The following is a 22,436-nucleotide window of genomic DNA, read 5'->3' as shown; positions in this document are numbered from 1 at the left end:
GGCCCGGGGCACGACCCCGTGTCCCCTGCATCGGCAGGCGGACTCTCAACCGCTGCGCCACCAGGGAAGCCCTGAAGTACTTCTTTAGAGGGAAGGAAAATAATATAGATCAGAAATTCTGATCTTTTTGTTTTAATAAATGTATTTATCTATTTTTGGTCGTGTTGGGTCTTCGTTGCTGCACGTGGGCTTTCTCTAGTTGCGGCAAGTGAAGGCAACTCTTTGTTGCGGCGTGCGGACTTCTCATTGAAGTGGCTCCTCTTGTTGTGGAGCACGGGCTCTAGGCATGTGGGCTTCAGTAGTTGTGGCTCGTGGGCTCTAGAGTGCAGGCTAAGTCGTTTTGGCGCACGGGCTTAGTTGCTCCGCGGCATGTGGGATCTTCCCGGGCCAGGGATCAAACCCGTGTCCCCTGCATTGGTGGGCAGATTCTTAACCACTGCACCACCAGGGAAGCCCAGAAATTCTGATCTTCAGAAAGAAACAAAGAGCATTGTAGAAGGAATAAGCAAAGATAAAATAGAAACATTTCTTTCTTTTTTTAAAAATAAATTTACTTATTTATTTACTTTATTTTTGGCTGTGCTGGGTCTTCATTGCTGCGCGTGGGCTTTCTCTAGCTGTGGCGAGCAGGGGCTACTGTTCGTTGCGGTGTATGGGCTTATCGTTGCAGTGACTTCTCTTTGTTGTGGAGCACGGGCTCTAGGCGCACAGGCTTCAGTAGTTGTGGCATGTGGGCTCAGTAGTTGTGGCTCATGGGCTCTAGAGTGCAGGCTCAGTAGTTGTGGTGCATGGGCTTAGTTGCTCCATGGCATATGCGATCTTCCTGGACCAAGGCTCGAACCCATGTCCCCTGCATTGGCAGGTGGATTCTCAACCACTGCGCCACCAGGGAAGTCCCAAAATTTTAATTTTTCTTATTCTTAATTGCTCTAACAGATAACAGTTTGCTCAAAATAATAGCAACAAATGTATTTGACTACGTATGCTTGTGTATATATTGTATATATATGTGCTTATGTGTCCTGGTATAAAAGGGAAATGAATGATAGCAATAATACAAAGGATGAGAGGGAGGAATTAGGATTATTTTGTTATTATAAGGTACTCACACTACCTGTGAAGTGATATAATGTTACTTGAAAATGGACTTCAATTAGTTGTAAGAATATATTGAAAACTCTAAGGCAATCACTAAAAAAAAAAAAAGAAAAAAGAAGTATAGGTGATATACTAAGGAGAAATGAGCATAATATAAAATGCTCAATGAAAACCACAAAAGGCAGAAATAGAGTGGAAGACAAAAATAGAAAAAGGAGGGCAAAAAATAGAAAACAGTAACAAACATGATAGATGCAGTAATTTATTATAGATTTCTTTTTTCTCTGTCTCTCTCTTTCTCTCTCTCTCTCTCTCTCGCTCTCTCTCTCTCTTTCTCTTTGGTCCATGCCTGTGCAGTTCCCTGACCAGGGATTGAACCCAGGCCCTTGACAGTGAGAGCACAGAGTCCTAACCACTGGACAGCCAGGGAATTCTCTCTCATTTTATGATAGATTTCCAGTTTAATTGTGCCCTTTTCTGTCAGTATAGCAAAATCCAGGTATTTTAAAGAATTTTAGTTTGTTTGCATTAGTGGTGAGGGGAGGGATTATGATTCCTGTGATATTGTAGTTCTCTTTGGTTTTGCAGAACCCTAAATTTATCTCCCCCCACCCTTTACTACCCAATCACTAACAGATGCTTCTTTCTTCCTGTGGATTCCCCCTCTCCACCTAGAGGACTGCCCTTTTAAGTCATACCCCTTTAAGTAGAGTTCCATGCCTGGCCTGCCGTATGGTATCTGTCTCTTTGAATCCCATATCTGGAAAAGGCGTTTATCTTTTTAAAACCCAGCTTTGACTCTTTATAGCAGCTGGCCTTCAGGATGCCCAAACTTTGAAATCTCTTCTATGAAATTTAGGATCTGATCTGCCCAGTTACTGCTTTTTTAAAGCATTTTCAGACTTAAGGTGAATTTGATTTTTCTGGATTGTTCCAATTCATTCTAAGGTATCTTTGCTAGCATCCTTCCTATGTCTTCCCTGTAGTTTTTTTTTTGCGGTACGCAGGCCTCTCACTGTTGTGGCCTCTCCTGTTGCGGAGCACAGGCTCCAGACGCACAGGCTCAGTGGCCATGGCTCACGGGCCCAGACGCTCTGCGGCATGTGGGATCTTCCCAGACCGGGGCACGAACCCATGTCTCCTGCGTCGACAGGCAGACTCAACCACTGCGCCACCAGGGAAGCCCTTCCCTGTAATTTTTTGTTTATTGTTTTTAAAAAATTTTTTTTTATTTTTTGCTGTGTTGGGTCTTTGTTGCTGCGTGCAGGCTTTTCTCTGGTTGCGGTGAGCAGGGGCTACTCTTCATTGCTGTGTGCGGGCTTCTCATTGCAGTGGCTTCTCTTGTTGCAGAGCACGGGCTCTAGGTGTGTGGGCTTCAGTAGTTGTGGCACGTGGGCTCAGTAGTTGTGGCTCACAGGCTCTAGAGCTCAGGCTGAGTAGTTTTGGCACACGGGCTTAGTCACTCCGCGGCATGTGGGATCTTCCCAGACCAGGGCTCGAACCCGTGTCCCCTGCATTGGCCAGGCAGATTCTTAACCACTGCGCCACCTTCTCTGTAGTTCTGATCAGTCTCCCTTTGCTCATTATAAAGCTCTGCGGCAGGGCAGGGATGGGGTGGTAGTATGTGTGACTGGGTAACTGGTATTTGGTTTTTTCTTCTCTCTTTTTACTTAGTGATCTTGCATTTTCAGAACTCTCTTTCAGCGATGTATGTATATATTTGCATTGAATTTTCATACATGTGATGTTATTCTGTATATTTTAGGAAAGAGATTTAGAAAGATTATTTGCTACATGACCTCCATTGTTTGCAGTTACCCAGAAGTCCCAAAGAGTTCTTTTTAAAAAAAAAAAAAATTTATTTATTTATTTGGCTGTGTTGGGTCTTAGTTGCTGCACTTGGGATCTTCGATGTGTCACACAGGATCTTTTGCTGTGGAGCATGGGCTTCTCTCTAGTTGTTGTGCACAGGCTCCATAGCACGCGCGGGCTCAGTAGTTTCACCACATGGGCTTAGTTGCCCCGTGGCATGTGGGATCTTAGTTCCCCAGCCAGGGATCGAACCCACGTCCCCTGAATTGGAAGGTGGATTCTTTTCTTCTTTTTTTTTTTTTTGGCTGCACTGGGTCTTCATTGCTGCACACGATCTTTCTCAAGTTGTGGCAAGCGGAAGCTACTCTTCGTTGTGGTGAGCAGGCTTTTCATTGCGGTGGCTTCTCTTGTTGTAGAGCACAGGCTCTAGGTGTGAGTGTTTCAATAGTTGCAGCACTTGGGCTCAGTAGTTGCGGCACATGGGCCCCAGAGCACACAGGCTTCAGTAGTTGTGGCACATGGGCTCAGTAGTTGTGTTGCATGGGCTCTAGAGCGCAGGCTCAGTAGTTGTGGTGCACGGGCTTAGTTGCCCCTTGGCATATGGGATCTTCCCAGACCAGGGATCGAACCCATGTCCCCTGCATTGGCAAGCAGATTCTTAACCACTGAACCACCAGGGAAGCCCCCCAAAGAGTTTTTTTAAGTGTTTGTACCAAATAGACTTCCACGAACAATCTATAAGAATGCCATGACTCTGTAGCATTACCAGAACTTCATATTACAGTCTTTTATTTTTAGCCATTCCAATGGGTATATGATACTATGTTATTATGGTTTGAATTTGCATTTTATTAGTTACTAATGAAATTGAACACATTTTCTTGTGATTTTTGATCATTTGGACATTCTCTTTATTGAAATACCATTCATGTCTTTTGCCTAGTCTTTCTATCGGGTTCTATTAATTTGTAAGTGTTCTTTATATGTTCTGGATTCAAGTCCTTCACTAATAATATGGACTGCAACTATTTTCTCTTACTCTGTGGATTTCCTTTCATGCTCCTAATTGTGCCTATTGACTAATGCAATTTCTTAAATTTTAATGTAATCCAATTTATTTCTCTTTTACTTTATGCTTAGTGCTTCTTGCATTTTATATATGAAAAAAGTAATGAAAATATATTTATATGTTGTGTTTACCTTTCACATTTAGATCTACAATCCACCTGGAATTAAATTTTGTTTATGGTGTGAAGTAGAGATTAGAACTTGAATTTTAACTAGACACAAGCTTGAGGGAACGAGACAAGTCCAGGGTTCAAGTAAGGTGGGAGGTCAGAACACAGAACTTTGCATGTAATTGGGACCTTTGATAGACAATATCCTCAGTAAATTAACTATAATCCAAAGGTACCAAAGGTAATAATAAGAAAGCTTACTGTCTTGGGCCTGGAAGGTAGAGAAGAAAAGAAAATCTCTTAGAATGCCTACCAATAGATTGGTGCTCATATGAGTCTGGAACCAGAATTCATGCTAACTCTGTATCTCCCTAAAAATCAAGCTGGAATTTTAAAGAAATCACAAGGGATCTTGCCAAAAATGAATATATAGATATATAGATCCTGCCCAAGGGGAATTATTTTAAACACAAGACTGAATGTATTCAGACTGAATGTATACAGACTGAATGTATTTTCAGCAATGAAGTTTTTTTGTTTTGTTTTGTTTTTTATTTGGCTGTATGCAGGGCAGGTGGTATCTTATTTCTCCAACCAGGTATCCAACCCACATCCCCTGTATTGGAAGGGCAGAGTCTTAACTGGACCACAAGGGATGTCCCCAGCAAAGAAGTGTTACGGAAGAGGAAATAGGCTACAATGATCAAGATTTAGCAGAAACAAGAATCTAAGAAATCACACCCACCAACACTGGATTTTTAAAATTGTCAGATGTAGAATTTAAGCTCATTTACCATGTTTAAAAAAATAAAAATGACCAGAATACGATAAGATTAAAATTCTCTCAAAGTGAGCAGGAAGTTTTGAAAAAAAGCCAAATAGAATTTCTTTTTTTTCCTAATAAATTTATTTATTTATTTATTTATTTATGGCTGTGTTGGGTCTTCATTGCTGCGCAGGCTTTCTTTAGTTGCAGCAAGCGGGGGCTACTCTTTATTGTGGTGCGTGGGCTTCTCATTGTGGTGGCTTCTCTTGTTGCAGAGCACAGGCTCTAGGCATGGGCTTCAGTAGTTGTGGCACGTGGGCTCAATAGTTGTGGTTCGCAGGCTCTAGAGTGCAGGCTCAGTAGTTGTGGCGCACGGGCTTAGTTGCTCCGTGGCCTGTGGGATCTTCCTGGACCAGGGCTCGAACCCATGTCCCCTACAATTGGCAGGTGGATTCTTAACCACTGCACCACCAGGGAAGCCACCAAATAAAATTTCTAAACATAAAAATATTAAAATCATAAACTCAATAGACAGGTGAAGTAGCAGATTAAACACTAAAGAAAGAGTTAATAAACTGAGAAAATTGTGAAGAAATTATTAAGAAAGCAGCTCATGGGGAATTCCCTGGTGGTCCAGTGGTTGGGACTTGGTGCTTTCACTGTCATGGACCTGGGTTCAATCCCTGGTCGGGGAACTAAGATCCCACAAGCCACGCAGCATGGCCAAAAAAAAAAAAAAAAAAAAGAATGCAGCTCAGAGAGATGAAAAAATTGAAACCACAAAAGAGGGGTTAACCAACATGAAGATCCAATATATTCTAGTCAGACTTTCAGAAGGAGAAAATAGAAAAGACTGGAGAGAGGTAATACATAAATAAATAATGGCTGAGAATTTTACATATTAGATAAAAGACACCAATATTCAGATCCAGGAATCCCAAAGAATCCCAAGCAAGGTAACGAAAAACAAATCAATATTTAAATACATAGTTGTGAGACCGCAGAAAACCAATGACAAAGATTGCATCTTAAAAGCAGGCAGAGAATAAAGTCAGATTCCTACAAAGTAATGGCATTTATTCTCCCAGCTATCTCAAGAGTAACAATGGATACCAAAGGTAATGGGATAACAACTTCAAAGCTTTGAGAGTAAACAACTCTCAACCTAGAATTGCATATCCAGCAAAAAATCTTTCAAGTATGAGGGTGAAATAAAGACATTTTCAGACAATGAGAAATTTAGAGGGTTTTCTACTAATAGACCCTCACTTAAGGAACTTCTAAAGGATGTTTCTGAGGAAGAAGGAAGGTAATCACAGAGAAGTTTAATATAAAAAAAGGCATAATGAGAAAATAAAATTGTAAGCATAGGCAAATATAAAGAAATCAGGTATATAAAACAATAACTGTCTAATTTGTGGAGCTTTACAAAAATAGAAATAAAATACTGGACAACAATAACATATTAAAAAGAGATTGATCAGAGTTAAAGCATTAAGACACTTGTACTATCCAAGATGCGTATTGATATTGATTTACCTTAGACTGTGTTAATTTATAAATATATGTGTTGAAATTTTTAAGGAAGCTATTACTAAAAAAAAATCAATTCAAAAGTCAGCAAGAGGGCTTCCCTGGTGGCGCAGTGGTTGAGAGTCCGCCTGCTGATGCAGGGGACACGAGCTCGTGCCCCGGTCCGGGAAGATCCCACACGCCGCGGAGCGGCTGGGCCCGTGAGCCATGGCAGCTGAGCCTGCGCGTCCGGAGCCTGTTGCTCCGCAATGGGAGAGGCCACAACAGTGAGAGGCCCGCGTACTGCAAAAAAAAAAAAAAAAAAAAAGTCAGCAAGAAAGGTGAAAAACTTAGAACAGTAAGTATTCTAATCAATCTTATTTAGTGCTTTGTAATCATTCTAATTAGAAATAACGTGAACAATTATAGATGGTAAAAATGAAGCAAATATAGCAATCTGCTGGACCTGGATCTGTTTACCTTTCCCTTAGTCTTCTCTGATTTATGTGGCATGGGAAGGAATGGAGGAGAGGTGGACAGACCCCTGAATGCTGCCTTTCCCAAGCACCTATGCCAGCGGGCTTCTGGGTTTGGACAAAGGAAGGCAAAGCAAAAGGCTGTAAGGCAGGAGGAAGGTAGACCCCCTCCCTGTTTCGCTGGGGCAGTGTCTCTGGAGTATCTCCTTCATGGATCCAGTTCATGACAGGCCTATTATACCAGCTTCCAAGCACCTGAGCTTCAGTAACACAATCTCCTCTCTTTGTTCCTGCTATTACTAATCTCTGGTTGCCTCACTTTCATCCCCTGTTTGGCCTTTTGGCTATTCTATGACATATGTAACAAATTCTCTACTTAAAATTTTTTTAATGCTTTACGTATGTAATGCTCTCTCTTTTTCTGGTTAGACCCTGACTGATATATTCAATAGCTATGCAAAAGTAAAAATTAAAATACAAAGATTGTTAGACTGGATGAAAAAAATTCAGTAAATTCTCTTTAGAAGATATCTAAAACAAGAGACAGAAAAATTGAAAGCAAAAGGATGGCAAAACATATACCAGACAAATATTAACTGTTGGTGCAATTGTTTTAGTATCAGACAAATAGACTTTAAGTCAAGAAGTATTACTGGAGGGCTTCCCTGGTGGTGCAGTGGTTAAGAATCCACCTGCCAATGCAGGGGACATGGGGTCGAGACCTGGTCCAGGAAGATTCCCACATGCCGTGGAGCAACTAAACCAGTGAGCCACAACTACTGAGCCCATGTGCCACAACTACTGATGCCCACACAACTAAAGCCTGTGCTCTGCAACAAGAGAAGCCACCACAATAAGAAGCCCGTGCACTGCAACAAAGAGTAGCCCCTGCTCGCCGCAACTAGAGAAAGCCCACAGGCAGCAACGGAGACACAATGCAGCCAAAAAAAAAAAAGTATTACTGGAGAGAAAGAGGGTTATCAAGCAATAAGATTCAATTCCATATGTGATAATTCTGAACCTGCACGCATGCCTATGCCCCTAGTAACAAAGCTTAAAAATATACAAAGAAAAAGATTTCACAAGTCCAAGAAGAAATTGAAAAAAATCTACTATTTTAATATAATTGGTTGATTAAGCTAACAAAACCACATTGAAAATGTAAAAGGTTTAAACAACACAATAACAAGCATCATCCAATGGACAAATTCAGGAATCAACATTAAAACTGGAAAATACATATTCTCTAAGCACAAATGGAACATTTCCCAGAATTGGCCACATTTTAGATTAAAGGTTTTAAAATTTTCAAAGAATTGATATCGTACAGACCATAATGTAACCAAATTAGAAATTAGTGGACAAAAGTTGGCTAAAAAATAGAGAAACAAATTGGGGAAAACTCCAAAATAATTCATAAGTCAAAGAAGTCATAGTAGAAATTAGAAAGTGCTTAGAATAACATACTTAGAATAACAATAAATGCACTATATTAAATGCATATGAGATGTAATGAAAGTAGTACTTACAGGGAAATTTATACCTTATATTAGAAAAGAAAGTTAAAAATGCATAAGTTAAACAGACAACTTAGAAGTTGGGGGAAAAAACAACAGATTAAGCCCAGAGAATGTAAAATGAAGGAAATAACAAAAATTAAGAGTACAAATTTAAAAAATAGAAAAAAATACAATGAAGGGGCTTAAGAAAGGTAAAAAATGATTCTTTGAGTAGTCTAATTGAACAATCTTTGTAACAGTTGATCAAGAAAAAAAAAAGACAAGGAGCAAATAAACACTATTAAGAGTGAAAGGGGTGGACTTCCCTGGTGGCGCAGTGGTTAAGAATCCACCTGCCAATGCAGGGGACACAGGTTCGAGCCCTGGTCTGGGAAGATTCCACATGCCGCAGAGCGACTAAGCCCGAGAGCCACTACTGAGCCTGTGCTCTAGAGCCCATGAGCCACAACTACTGAGCCTGCGTGCTGCAACTACTGAAGCCCACGCACCTAGGGCCCGTGCTCTGCAACAAGAGAAGCCACTGCAATGAGAAGCCCGCACAGTGCAATGAAGAGTAGCCCCCGTTCGCTGCAACTAGAGAAAGCCCGCACTCAGCAACAGAGACCCAACGCAGCCAAAAAATAAATTAATTAATTACTTTTTTAAAAAAGGGCTTCCCTGGTGGCGCAGTGGTTGAGAGTCCGCCTGCCGATGCAGGGGACACGGGTTTGATCCCTGGTCCAGGAGGATCCCACATGCCGCAGAGCGGCTGGGCTCGTGAGCCATGGCCGCTGGGCCTGCGCGTCTGGAACCTGTGCTCCGCAACGGGAGAGACCTCAACAGTGAGAGGCCCGCGTACCACAAAAAAAAAAAAAAAAGAAAAGAAAAAGAAAACTCATTTCTACCTTAAAAAAAAAAAGAATGAAAGGGGTAGCCACAACTAAGGAGCCCACCTGCTGCTGAATCCAGGTAGTGTGGGATTCCCTGGTGGTGCAGTGCTTGGGAATCCACCTGCCAACGCAGGGGACACGGGTTTGATCCCTGGTCCAGGAAGATCCCACATGCCGCAGAGCAACTAATCCCGTGTACCACAACTACTGAGCCCGAGTGCAGCAACTGCCGAAGCCTCTGTGCCTAGAGCCTGTGTTCCGCAACAAGAGAAGCCACCACAATGAGAAGCCCGTGCACCACAACAAAGAATAGCCCCTGCTCACCAAAACTAGAGAAAGCCCGCTCACAGCAATGAAGACCCAACACAGCCAAAAAAATTTAAAAATTAAAAAAATAAAATAAAATCCACGTAGTCTGATTCTACTGCCTGTAACTTTTGTTTTTTTAATTAAGGTAACATTCCCACTTTTTGGTATACTGTTCAAGAGTTTTGACAAAGACATGTCATCACCATCAAAATTCAGATTTAAAACAATTCTGTCTCCTCGAAAAATCCCCTTATGCCCTTTTTTGGCCAACCTCTCCCTGGCTGATAGACCCCTGAAGCCATTAGTTTTCTGTCCTTATAGTTTTCCCTTTCCTGAATGCCACCCAAAGGGAATCATACCCTACATCATTTTTTTTTTTTTTTTTTGCGGTACGCGGGCCTCTCGCTGTTGTGGCCTCTCCCGTTGTGGAGCACAGGCTCCGGATGTGCAGGCTCAGCAGCCATGGCTCACGGGTCCAGCCACTCTGCAGCATGTGGAATCTTCCCGGACCAGGGCACGAACCCGTGTCCCCTGCATCGGCAGGCGGACTCTCAACCACTGCGCCACCAGGGAAGCCCATACCCTACATCATTTGAATCTGTCTTAGCATAAAGCATGCATTGACTAGTTGAAGGATATTGGGGTTGTTTCCAGTTTGGAGCAATTACAAGTAAAGTCACTACAAACATTCATGTATAAATTCTTGTATAAACATAAGTTTTCATCTCTTGGCTAAATACCTAGGAATGGTATGGTAGCATACGTTTACAAAAAACTGCCAAACTGTTATCTTAAATAGCTTTACTATTTTGCATTCCCACTGGGAAAGTATGAGTTCCAGTTGCTCTACATCCTTGTCTGTGCTTAGAATTGTCATCATTTATTTAGATCTTCTTTGATTTCTTTCATCAATGCTTTGTAATTTTCAATGTACAGATCTTGCACTTGTTAGATTTGTACTTAAGTATTTCATATTTTTAGTGTTAATTGCAAATGGTACTGTTTTATTAACTTTCAATTTCCAATTGTTTACTGCTAGTGTATAGAAATATGATTTTGATTTTTGCATACTGGAAGCTCTTTTTTATAGATTCTTTGGGAGTTTTTACACAGACAGTTTTTTGTTTGTTTGATTTTTGGTTTGTTTTTGTTTTTGTTTGGTCTGTAAATACTAACCTTTTATTTCTCCCTTTCCAATGAATATTCTTTTATTTCCTTTTCTTACTTTATTGCATTGGGTAGGACCTTAATACAAGATTGAATAAAAATGAATCCTTAGAGCAATTTAGGCTTTCACCATTAAGTATAATCCTAGCTGTAAATTTTTTGTAAATGTTCTTCAGCACGTTGGGGAAGTTATCCTCTATTCCTAGTTTGCTATAGAATTTTTTTAAAAATCATGAATGAATGTTGTCAGCTGCTTTTTCTGCATCTATTGAGATGATCATATGTTTTTTCTTATTTAGACTATTGATATGGTGACTTACATTTATTAATTTTCCAGTTTTGAATCAACCTTGTGTTCTAGGAATTAACCCCACTTATTCATAATGTTTTCTTTCTAGTCCATTGTTTGATCTAATTTCTAATATTTTGTTAAGCATTTTTGTGACTGTGTTCATAAAGAATATCGACATATAGTTTATTTTCTTATGTCTTTGTCTGATTTGGGTATCAGGATAATGCTGGCCTCAAAGAATAAGTTGGGAAATGTTCTTTCCTGTTCAGTTTTCTGGAAGAATTTATGAGCAGCTGGTTAGTTTGTAATGTTATTTTTCATCACTTGACCTAGCAAAGTTTGACTCTGCTCTCCTGTATACCTGACTTAAATTACTGGCTGCAACTGGATCATCTGTTTCTTATTGCAATATTTCCAGCACTTAACATCTGATTACTCCTTATTTTAATTAAAAAAAGTTTTTGTCTAATTTTAATTGTGGTAGAATGCACATAACATAAAATTTATCATCTTAACCATTTTTAAGTATATAGTTCAGTAGTATTAAGTATAATCACATTGTTATGCAATCAACCTCCAGAACTTTTCCCTCTTTTTTTTTTTTTTTTTTGGCCCCACTGCACAGCCCTTGGCAGTGAGAGCACGGAGTCCTAACCACTGGACGGCCAGGGGATTCCCCCAGAACTTTTTCATCTTGCAAAACTAAAACTCTACACCTATTAAACAATACCCTATTTCCCTCTTCCCTTTAGCCTCTGGAAACCACCATTTTACTTGTTTCTATAAATTCTACTATTCTAGATATCTCATATTAGTGAAATCATACAGTATTTGATTTTTATGACTGGCTTATTTCACTTAGTTTAATGTCTTAAGGTTCATCCATGTACCATGTGTCAGAATTTCTTTCCTTTTTAAGGCTGAATAACATTTCAGTGTATGTATATACCACATTTTGTTATCCTTTCAGCTGTTAATGCACACTTGGGTTGCTTCTATCTCTTGGCTATTGTGAATAATGCTACTATGAACACAGGTGTACTAAGATCTCTTAGGGACCCTGTTTTCAATTATTTCAGGTATATACCCAGAAGTAAAATTGCTGGATCATATGGTAATTCTATTTTTAATATTTTGAGGAACTGCCATACATTTTCCATAGTGGCTGTATCATTTTGTATTCCCACCAATAGTGCACAAGAGTTCCAATTTTCACATCCTTGCCAACATTTATTTTCTATTTTTCACTTGTTTGTTTGTTTTTGATAGTAGCCATCTGAATGGGTGTGAAGTGGTATCTCATTGTGGTTTTGATTTGCATTTCCCTAATGATTAGTGATGTTGAGCTGTTTTTCATATATCTGTTGGCCATTTTATATATCTTCTTTGAATGTCTATTCAACTCCTTTGCCCATTTTTGAATTGGGTTATTTATTTATTTGATGTTGAGAGTTTATTTTTAAATAAGTTCTTTTTAATATTTATTTATTTATTTGATTGCTCTGGGTCTTAGTTGCAGCACATGGGCTCCTTAGTTGTGGCATGCGAACTCTTAGTTGCAGCATGCGTGTGGGATCTAGTTCTCAGATCCCACAGTGGGTTTGACCAGGGAGCGAACCTGGGACCCCTGCATTGGGAGCATGGAGTCTTATCCACTGTGCCACCAGGGAAGTCCCAAGAGTTCTTTATATATTGTGGATATTAACCCTTCATTAGATATATGATTTGCAAAAATTTTTTTCACTCTATAGGTTACCTTTTCACTCTGTTGTGTCTTTTGATGCACAAGCTTTAAATTTTGATTTAGTCCAATCTATCTATTTTTACTTTTATTGCCTGTACTTTTGGTGTCATATCTAAGAACTCATTGCCAAATCCAACGTCATGAAGCTTTTCTCTCTACATTTCTTCTGTTTTATAGTTTTAGGTCTTATGCTTAGGTTTTTGATCCATTTTGAGTCAATTTTTGTATATAGTATAAGATAAGGGTCCAACTTCATTCTTGCATGTGGGTATCCAGTTTTCCCAACATCATTTGTTGACAGATTGTCCTCTCCCATTGAATGGTCTTGGCACTCTTGTCAAAAATTATTTGGCCATATATGCAAAAGTTTATTTCTGGGCTCTGTATTCTATTCTACTGGTCTATATGTCTTTTATGACAGTATGCTATTTTAATTATTGTAGATTTATAGTAATATTTGAAAATGAGAAGTATGAGCTCTCCAATTTTATTCTTCTTTTTCAAGATGGTTTTGGGTATTTGGGGTACCTTGAGATTCCACATGAATCCTAAAGATGGATTTTTCTATTTCTGCAAAAAACACCATTGGGGTTTTGTTAGGGATTGTACTGTCTGTAGATTGGTTCAGTAGTACTGATGTTTTAACATTGTCTTTCATCTCCTTGGTTAAGTTTATTATGAGCATTTTATTCTTTTGATGCTACTGTAAGTAGAAATGTTTTCTTAATTTCCTTTTCAGATTGTTAACTGTTAGTGTATAACAACACAACTGATTTTTAAAAATTCAATTTATTTAAACTAAACTAAAAAAAGAAATAGTTCACCCATTTTTCACACTGTCCCTACCCCTACCTTTGGTAACCACCAAACTGTTCTCTGTAGCTATGAATTTAGTTTTATTTTAGATTGCACATATAAGGAAGATCATATGGTATTTGTTTCTCTGTCTCACTTATTTCACTTCGCATAATGCACTCAAAGTCCATCCATGTTGTAAATGGCAAAACTTCATTCTTTTCTGTGGTTGAATAATATTCCATTGTATACTTATGTATGCTTGGTTTGTTTCCATATCTTGGCTATTGTAAATAATGCTACAGTGAACATGGGAGTGCAAATATCTTTTCTAATTAGTATTTTTGTTTTCTTCAGATAAATACCCAAAAGTGGAATTGCGGAATCATATGGTAGCTCTATTTTTAATCTTTTGAGGAAACTCCATTTTGTTTTCCATAGTAGCTGCACCAATTTACATTCCCACCAACAGTGCACAAGGGTTCCCTTTTCTCCACATCCTTGCCAACACTAAGAAGTGTTGTTAATTTTAGTCTTTTTGATAATAGCCATTCTAACAGGTGTGAGGTACATTTCATTGTGGTTTTGATTTGCATTTCCCTGACGATTAATAATGGTAGAGCATCTTTTCATGTACCCATTGGCCATCTGTATGTCTTCGTTGGAAAAATGTCTATGCATATCTTCTGTCCATTTTTTAAATCAGATTGTTTGGGTTTTTGCTATTGAGTTGTATGAGTTCTTTACATATTTTGAATATTAGCCCCTTATCAGATATATGATTTGCAAATATTTTTTCCCATTTGGTAGGTTGCTTTTTCATTTTGTTGATGGTTTCCTTTGCTGTGCAGAAGCTATTTATTTATTTAGGCTGCACCAGGTCTTAGTTGAGGCACTTGGGATCTTCATTGCAGCATATGGGATCTTTTAGTTGCAGCATGTGCTTCTTAGTTGCGGCATGCAGACTCTTAGCTGTGTCATGTGGTCTCTTAGTTGTGGTATGCATGTGGGATCTAGTTCCCTGACTGGGGATTGAACCCAAACCCCCTGCATTGGGAGCATGGAGTCTTACCCACTGGACCACCAGGGAAGTCCCCAGAAGCCTTTTGGTTTGAGGTTGTACCACTTGTTTATTTTTGCTTTTTTTACCTTTGCTATTGGTGTCAAATCCAAAAAATTATCACCAAGAGCAATGTCAAGGAGATTATTACCTATTTTTTCTTCCGGAATTTGTATAGTTCCAGGTCTTACATTCAAGTCTTTCATCCATTTGGAGTTAATTTTTATGTACGGTATAAGATAGAAATCCAGTTTCACTCTTTTGCATGTGGCTGTCCAATTTTCCCAACACCATATATTGAAAAGACTTTCCTTTCCCCACTGTATATTCTTGGTTCCTTTTTTAAAAAAATTTATTTATTTATAATTTTGGCCGCCTTAGGTCTTTGTTGCTGCACGCGGGCTTTTCTCTAGTTGCGGTGAGTGGGGGCTACTCTTCGTCACAGTGCATGGGTTTCTCATTGTGGTGGATTCTCTTGTGGCAGAGCACGGGCTCTAGGCACGTGGTCTTCAGTAGTTGTGGCTCACGGGCTCAGTAGTTGTGGCTTGCGGGCTCCAGAGCACAGGTTCAGTAGCTGTGGTGCACGGGCTTAGTTGCTCTGCAGCATGTGGGATCTTCCCGGACCAGGGCTCGAACCCATGTCCCCTGCATTGGCAGGCAGATTCTTAACCACTGCACCACCAGGGAGGCCCTTCTTGGTTCCTTTGTCATAAACTGATGATACGTGTGTGTGGGTTTATTTCCAGGCTCTCTTTTCTGTTCCATTGATGTATGTGTCTATTTTTATGCTGATATCATACTGTTTTAATTTCTATAGCTTTGTAATATTGTTTGAAATCAGGGAGCTTGATGCCTCCAGCTTTTGTCTTTTTTCTCAATATTGCTTTAGCTCTTCAGGGTCTTTTATGATTCCAAAAGAATCGAATTTTAGGATTTTTTGTTCTATTTCTGTAAAAAATTTCAGGATTTTTTCTTCTATTTTTAGGATTTTTTGTTCTATTTCTGTAAAAAATGTCATTGGAATTTTGAAAAGGATTGTATTCAATCTGTAGGTTGCTTTGGGTAGTATAGATATTTTAACAATATTAATTCTCACAGTGTATGAGCATGAAATACTTTTTCATGTGTGTCTTCTTCAATTTCTTTCATTAAAGTCTTGTAGTTTCCAATATACATGTCTTTCACCTCCTTGGTTAAATTTAGTCTCAGGTATTTTATTCTTTTTGATGAAGTTGTAAATGGGATTACTTTCTTAATTTCTCTTTCTGATAGTTCATTATTAGTATATAGAAAACTAAACATTTTTGTGTATGATTTTGTATCCTGCAACTTTCATGAATTCATTTATTTGTTCTAACAGGTTTGGTTTTTGTTGTTGTTTTTTGATGGAAAGTTTTTTTTTTTGGCTGTGTTGGGTCTTCGTTGCTGCACACAGGCCATCTCTAGTTGTAGCAAGCAGGGGCTACTCTTCGTTACAGTGGGCTTCTCATTGCGGTGGCTTCTCTTTTGTGGAGCATGGGCTCTAGGCATGCAGGCTTCAGTAGTTGTGGCACACAGGCCCAGTAGTTGTGGCTTGTGGGTTCTAGAGCACAGCCTCAGTAGTTGTGGTGCACGGGCCTAGCTGCTCCATGGCATGTGGACTCTTCCTGGACCAGGGATTGAACCCATGCCCCCTGCATTGGCAGGTGGATTTTTAACCACTGCGCCACAAGGGAAGTCCCTTTTGATGGAATCTTTAGAGTTTTCTATATATAAGATTATATCATCTGCAAACAAATATAATATTTCCTCCTTTTCAATACGGATGTCTTTTATTTCTTTTTCTTTTTAAAAATATTTATTTATTTTTGGCTGCGTTGAGTCTTTGCTGCTGCAGGTGGGCTTTCTCTACTTGCAGTGAGTGGGGGCTACTCTTCGTTGCTGTGTGCAGGCTTCTCTTGTTGTGGAGCATGGGATTTAGGTGCATGGGCTTCAGTAGTTGTGGCATGCAGGCTCCAGTAGTTGTGGCACGCAGGTTCAGTAGCTGTGGCTCACAGGTTCTAGAGTGCAGGCTCAGTAATTGTGGTACACGGGCTTGGTTGCCCCACAACATGTGGGATCTTCCCAGACCAGGGATTGAACCTGTGTCCCCTGCATTGGCAGGTGGATTCTTAACCACTGTACCACCAGAGAAGTCCCTATTTCTTTTTTCTTGCCTGATTACTCTGGCTAGGACTTCCAGTAATATGTCAAATAGAACTGGTAAGAGTGGGCATCCTTGCCTTGTTCCTAATCTTAGAGGAATAATTTTCAGATTTTCACTTTTCAGTATGATGTTAGCTGTGGGCTTGTCATATATGGCATTTATTATATTGAGGTATGTTCCCTCTATACCTGTTTTGTTGAAAGTTTTCATCATGAAAGGGTGTTGAATTTTGTCACATGCTTATTCTGCATCAATTGAGATGATCATATGATTTTTTCCCCTTCATTTTGTAAATTTGGTATATTTCTTTCATTTATTTTCACATGTTGAACCATTTTTGCATCCCTGGAATAAACCCCACGTGGTCATGGTATATAATTCTATTAATGTGCTGTTTAATTCTGTTTGCTAGTATTTTGTTGAGGATTTTTGCAACAATGTTTAGAGATGTTGGTCTGTAGTTTTTCTGTTTGTTTTGTTTTGCGGTATCTTTATCTGACTTTGGTATGAGGGTAATTCTGACCACAAAGAATGAGTTGAGAAAGGTTCCTTTCTCTTCAATTTTCTGGGAGAATTTATGAGAAGTTGGTGATACTTTAATAACCATGCTGTATGTTAGTTTGTAATGTTATTCTTCATCACGGCTTATCAAACTTTGTCTCTGCTCTCCTGTATTTCTGATAATTTGCTGCAACTGCATTACCTATTTCTGATTGCAGTATTTCCAGCACCTAACATTTGATCACTCTTTTTTTTTTTTGCGGTACGCGGGCCTCTCACTGTTGTGGCCTCTCCCATTGTGGAACACAGGCTCCGGACGCACAGGCTCAGCGGCCATGGCTCACGGGCCCAGCCACTCCGTGGCATGTGGGATCCTCCCGGACCGGGGCACGAACCCGCGTCCCCTGCATCGGCAGGCGGACTCTCAACAACTGCGCCACCAGGGAAGCCCTGATTACTCTTTTGACATGGTGATTTGGCTTGCAAAATCCAAATCTTAATGTTATTGTAAGGAGTGTAGAGAGAGTTCAGTTTGTCTGAAGCCAAACTGAGCGAGTAATTGATAAATTTGGAAAAGATGGAGCAATGATTCTCCATCTATCAGATTTACCATTCCCTTTAAAAATATTTTTAACATACCTTTGTTCCTCTGAAGTGAAATTCATAGATAAAATATCTATACTCATACTTTAAAAAATGAATATGTGAGGGTAAATATAAGTGCTAATTTATAATAACATGCATTTCAATGTGTAAATTCTAGGTCAAACTTCACTAGAAGGCATAACAAAGTAGTAGATAGAGGCTTGTATCCTTATGTAGAATTAAAATAAATATGAAAGCTACAAATATAGGCTGATACAAATGCAGGTTTATTGTACTGGCACTATATACTATTAGCAGTAGTGCATTGCTAGTTGGTACTATGGTGTTTCAGAATGGTGAAATTTTATTGGAGAAATTCTAAAGAATATTTTCCTTTGATTTACAAAATATTTGCATTCCTTGAAATTTCAGTAAGCAATGAAACTTCGTAAAAAATTATTCTGCATTTATACTTTAAAAAGAGTAATTTTCTAGGCTCAGATAATTATAAACAGATTTTTTTTTTAACCTATGTGAATATCCCATGGGACAGTCAAAATTTATGCAGGATGGGCCAATTCTTTAACATGTGTACTGTCCATTGCACTGTTGGGTGGGCTGGCACCCCTTAGCACCTTTTACTAAATACAATAAATCTTCCCTCCCATTCATTGTTACAACCAAAAATGCTTCCACAAATTTCTTTTTTAAGTTATTTATGTATTTAGGCTGCGTTGGGTCTTCATTGCTGCGTGCGGGCTTTCTCTAGTTCTGGTGAGCGGGAGCTACTCTTTGTTGGGGTGCGTGGGCTTCTCGTTGCAGTGGCCACTCTTGTTGTGGAGCACGGGCTCTAGGCATGTGGGCTTCAGTAGTTGCAGTGTGTGGGCTCTGTAGTTGTGGCTCGCCGGCTCTAGAGCGCAGTCTCAGTAGTTATGGTGCATGGGCTTATTTGCTCCGCGGCATGTGGGATCTTCCCCGACCAGGGATGGAACCCGTGTCCATTGCATTGGCAGGCAGATTCTTAACCACTGCACCACCAGGGAAGTCCCCACAAATTTCTAAATGCCCATATGAGAATTTGCAAATTTCTAATTACCCCCACTGAGAATTTGCTGATAGATTCCTGAGAAGGGGAAATAATGAAGTAGAAGTCATATCGTGGAATATTCTGATAGCTGCTTTCCAGGTGTAAGCATTGATTAAAAAAAGAAAAAGAAGTAACTTCCTTTAATTAATTAGTAATTAATTAGTTTGTTTATAGCAGCCACAGTTTATAAGGCATTTCACACATCTTACGCGTCTCACATCAACTGTAAACTCAGCATCTCCATTATTTTACAGATGAGTCAGGGCAGCTCAGAATTGTTAAGTGATTTATTAAAAGTCATTTTAACGAGAGAGCTAGAGTTGGAATCCAGATATGGTTTCAGACCCAATATTCTTTTCATTATATCATAGCAATGCTAGGATGAAGGCAGAGAAAAAAAATTTAAGAGGAAAATCTGAGACTCAGAGAAAAACTGGAATTAGGGGACTTTCCTGGTGGTCCAGTGGTTAAGACTCCATGCTCCCACTGCAGGGGGGTGTGGATTTGATCCCTGGTCAGGAAACTAAGATCTCACATGCCATGCAGCCAAAAACAAACAAACAAAAGACAACAACAACAAAAAACTAGAACTGGCAGGCCTTTGATTAGACAGCTTTATAGTGACTGTCACTGACATTCTGGGAAGAAAGGTGGTCAAAGCTTACTGTCAAACAGAGGATTTATTAATACATTCCCCCTTCTTATTCTTATAGGACCTTAATATGCAGCTGGGTGACATCATGCAGAATGTGCAGTGGGTAATAAATTGCTATACTATGGATGAGAATGTGCACTCTGGAAGGAAAATATCCCTTACAGAACATAAGAAATAGAGAGCAAGTTTGCTGGAGAAAATAGTTACTTGTGCCAAGACTGATGAAATTAAAGAAAAGACTTTTGTCTACATTCTGGCCTGGTTGGAAGAATGGAGTAAGTTTCCAGAAGTGATTTAAAGTTAATGAAAAAGCTAGAGAATGGAATTATAAGCAAATTATGAAGGATTAGAAAAAGACTAAACAAGAAAAGACTAAGGTGGTTATTTAGAGAACAGGTGCTCTCTGTTCCAGGAAGAATAGAATAAGGAAAATATAAGCTTGCTCACTTAGTACCAGCTATTCTGGCCTCCTTGCTTTTCTTCAAGCATGCCAGCATACTCCTGCCCAGTGTCCTTATGCTTCCTAGTCCCTTGCCTGGAACATTTTCCATCAGGTAGCCACATGGCTCATTCTCTGCTTATATTTCTCTTTAAAATGAGGTGTTCTCTGACCATCCCCATTCTCTACCCACTGGCACTGTCCATTATTCTTTACTCTATTTTTGTCTATAGCATTTCTTACCATCTGACATACTTTATAATTAATGTGTCTTTTAAAAATTTTTTGTCTGTGTCCTTTCACTAGAATGTAAATAGTATGAAATTAGGGAATTTGTTTTATTCAGTGCTGTATCTTCAGGATCTAGAACAGTACAATGACAGAGGAGACACTGGTTGAATGAAAGAATGAATAAGCTAAGAATACAAAAAAGAGAAATTTTATTTTGTTACAAGAAATCTCATGTAACAGGGGTTATAAAATACTAGAAAACTTACCAAAGGAGTTAATTGGGGTTTAGATCCCCAATATTAGAGCACATGTTCACATTTTAGATATCTCCATCCCTGAAGTTAACAAATTAGACACCTTTTAACCATATTTTAACCACATTTTCATGGCCAAGGCTTATTGTTCGGCCTTCTATTCCAAGTCTCTCTTTTTTAATTTCTTCATAGAGAGAAGCCTCAGAACAGAAATAATTACGAGATACCTATATTTCCCAATACCACAATATTGAATAGGTAGCCAATATTATAAGCCTATATGGTTATAATTATTTATTTTTCTGCACAAAAGTAATTTTTTTTACTCTCTTCAAGATGTCATTTTGTCTGAGATGACTACAATTGATATTGATGAACACCACCACTGTATAGCACAAATGGAGATGTTACCAGAAACGCTCAAAGCTATTGAGAGCAATGTCAAACTACTGAGCAGAATTAGTACATCTTTGAAGAAAAGAAGAAACAAAAGAAAAAAACAGGTAAGAGTGCTCTAAGACTTTGTAAACAGATTTGACTTTTTCTAAAAAAGAGCTTTATAATTTACATAACATAAAATTTACCCACGATAATTGTACAATTCAATGACTTTTAATAAATTTAGAGTTGTGCAACTATCACCACAATCTAACTTTAGAACATTTTTATCATCCCCCAAAGATCTCTCAGGCCCATTTGCAGTCAATCCTCATTCCCACCCTCAGCCCCAGACAACCACTAATCTCTTTTCTGTCTCAATAGATTTGCCTTTCCTGGATATTTCATGAAGTGGAATCATATTTTATGTAGTCTTTTATGTCTGGTGTCTTTCATTTAGCATAAGGTTTTTGAGGTGCAGCCATGTTATAGGATGTATCAGTAATTTCTTCCTTTCTATTGCCAATTGTACACCATTGTTTGCATATACCAAACTTTGTTTATCCATTTACCAGTGCATGGACATTTGCATTGCTCCCACTTTTTGGCTTTTATGAATAATGCTGTTATGAACACACATGTATAAGTTTTTGTGTGGACATAAAATTTAATTTCTTTTTGGAGATACCTAGGAGTAGAATTTCTATGTCATTTATTTATCTGTTGCTGGTAAACTTATGTTTAACTTTTTAAGAAATTGTTAACTGATTTCCCAAGTGACAGCACCATTGCAATTTCCATCAGCAGTGTATTAGGATTCCAGTTTCTTCACATCCTCAACAACACTTGTCATTGTCTTTCTTTTTTATTATAGCCTTTCTAAAAAGTATGTAGTGGTATCTCACTGTGTTTGTTTTTTTTTTTGCGGTATGCGGGCCTCTCACTGTTGTGGCCTCTCCCGTTGAGGAGCACAGGCTCCGGACGTGCTGGCCCAGCGGCCATGGCTCCATGGCATGTGGGATCTTCCCAGACCAGGGCACAAACCCGTGTCCCCTGCATCTGGCAGGCGGACTCTCAACCACTGCGCCACCAGGGAAGACTTCATTGTGGTTTTAATTTGCATTTCCCTAATGATTAATGATGTTGAGCATTTCTTCATGTGCTTATTAGTCATTCCTATATCTTTGATGAAATGTCTATTCATATACTTAGCCATTTTTATTATTGAGTTTTAAGAGTTCCTTATATATCCTGGATACAAGTCCTTTATCAGAAAAGTGATTTGCAAATGTTTTCTCCCAGCCTGTGGCTTGTCTTTCATTTTCATAATGGTGCCTTGAAACCCAAAAGTTCCATCAATTTATCATTTTTTTCTTATATGGATCATGGTTTTAGTGTTGTATTATGAACTTGTATCAGTCAGAATTCAACCATGAGAGCAGAAACAGAAGGAGATTATATATAATCTATCTATCCATCTATCTATCACATTGCAATTGAGGAACATGCTCTGTATTATTTTA

At 39.0% G+C, this 22,436-nt stretch overlaps 1 protein-coding gene across 1 annotated transcript in view; it reads left to right on the top strand.

The window, feature by feature from the left end:
* The window catches only part of FAM186A (family with sequence similarity 186 member A), an 88,684-nt gene that overhangs the window by 39,118 nt on the left and 27,130 nt on the right, over positions 1-22,436 (top strand). The window contains 3 exon segments of the mRNA XM_007452354.1: positions 19,670-19,886; positions 20,872-21,003; positions 21,006-21,038. Of these exon segments, the coding sequence (XP_007452416.1) occupies positions 19,670-19,886; positions 20,872-21,003; positions 21,006-21,038 (382 nt within the window).

The sequence above is a fragment of the Lipotes vexillifer genome, unplaced genomic scaffold (assembly GCF_000442215.2).
Source record: "Lipotes vexillifer unplaced genomic scaffold, Lipotes_vexillifer_v1.1 scaffold422, whole genome shotgun sequence".
Lineage (NCBI taxonomy): Eukaryota > Metazoa > Chordata > Mammalia > Artiodactyla > Lipotidae > Lipotes > Lipotes vexillifer.
This window is presented reverse-complemented; position numbering and strand designations above follow the sequence as displayed.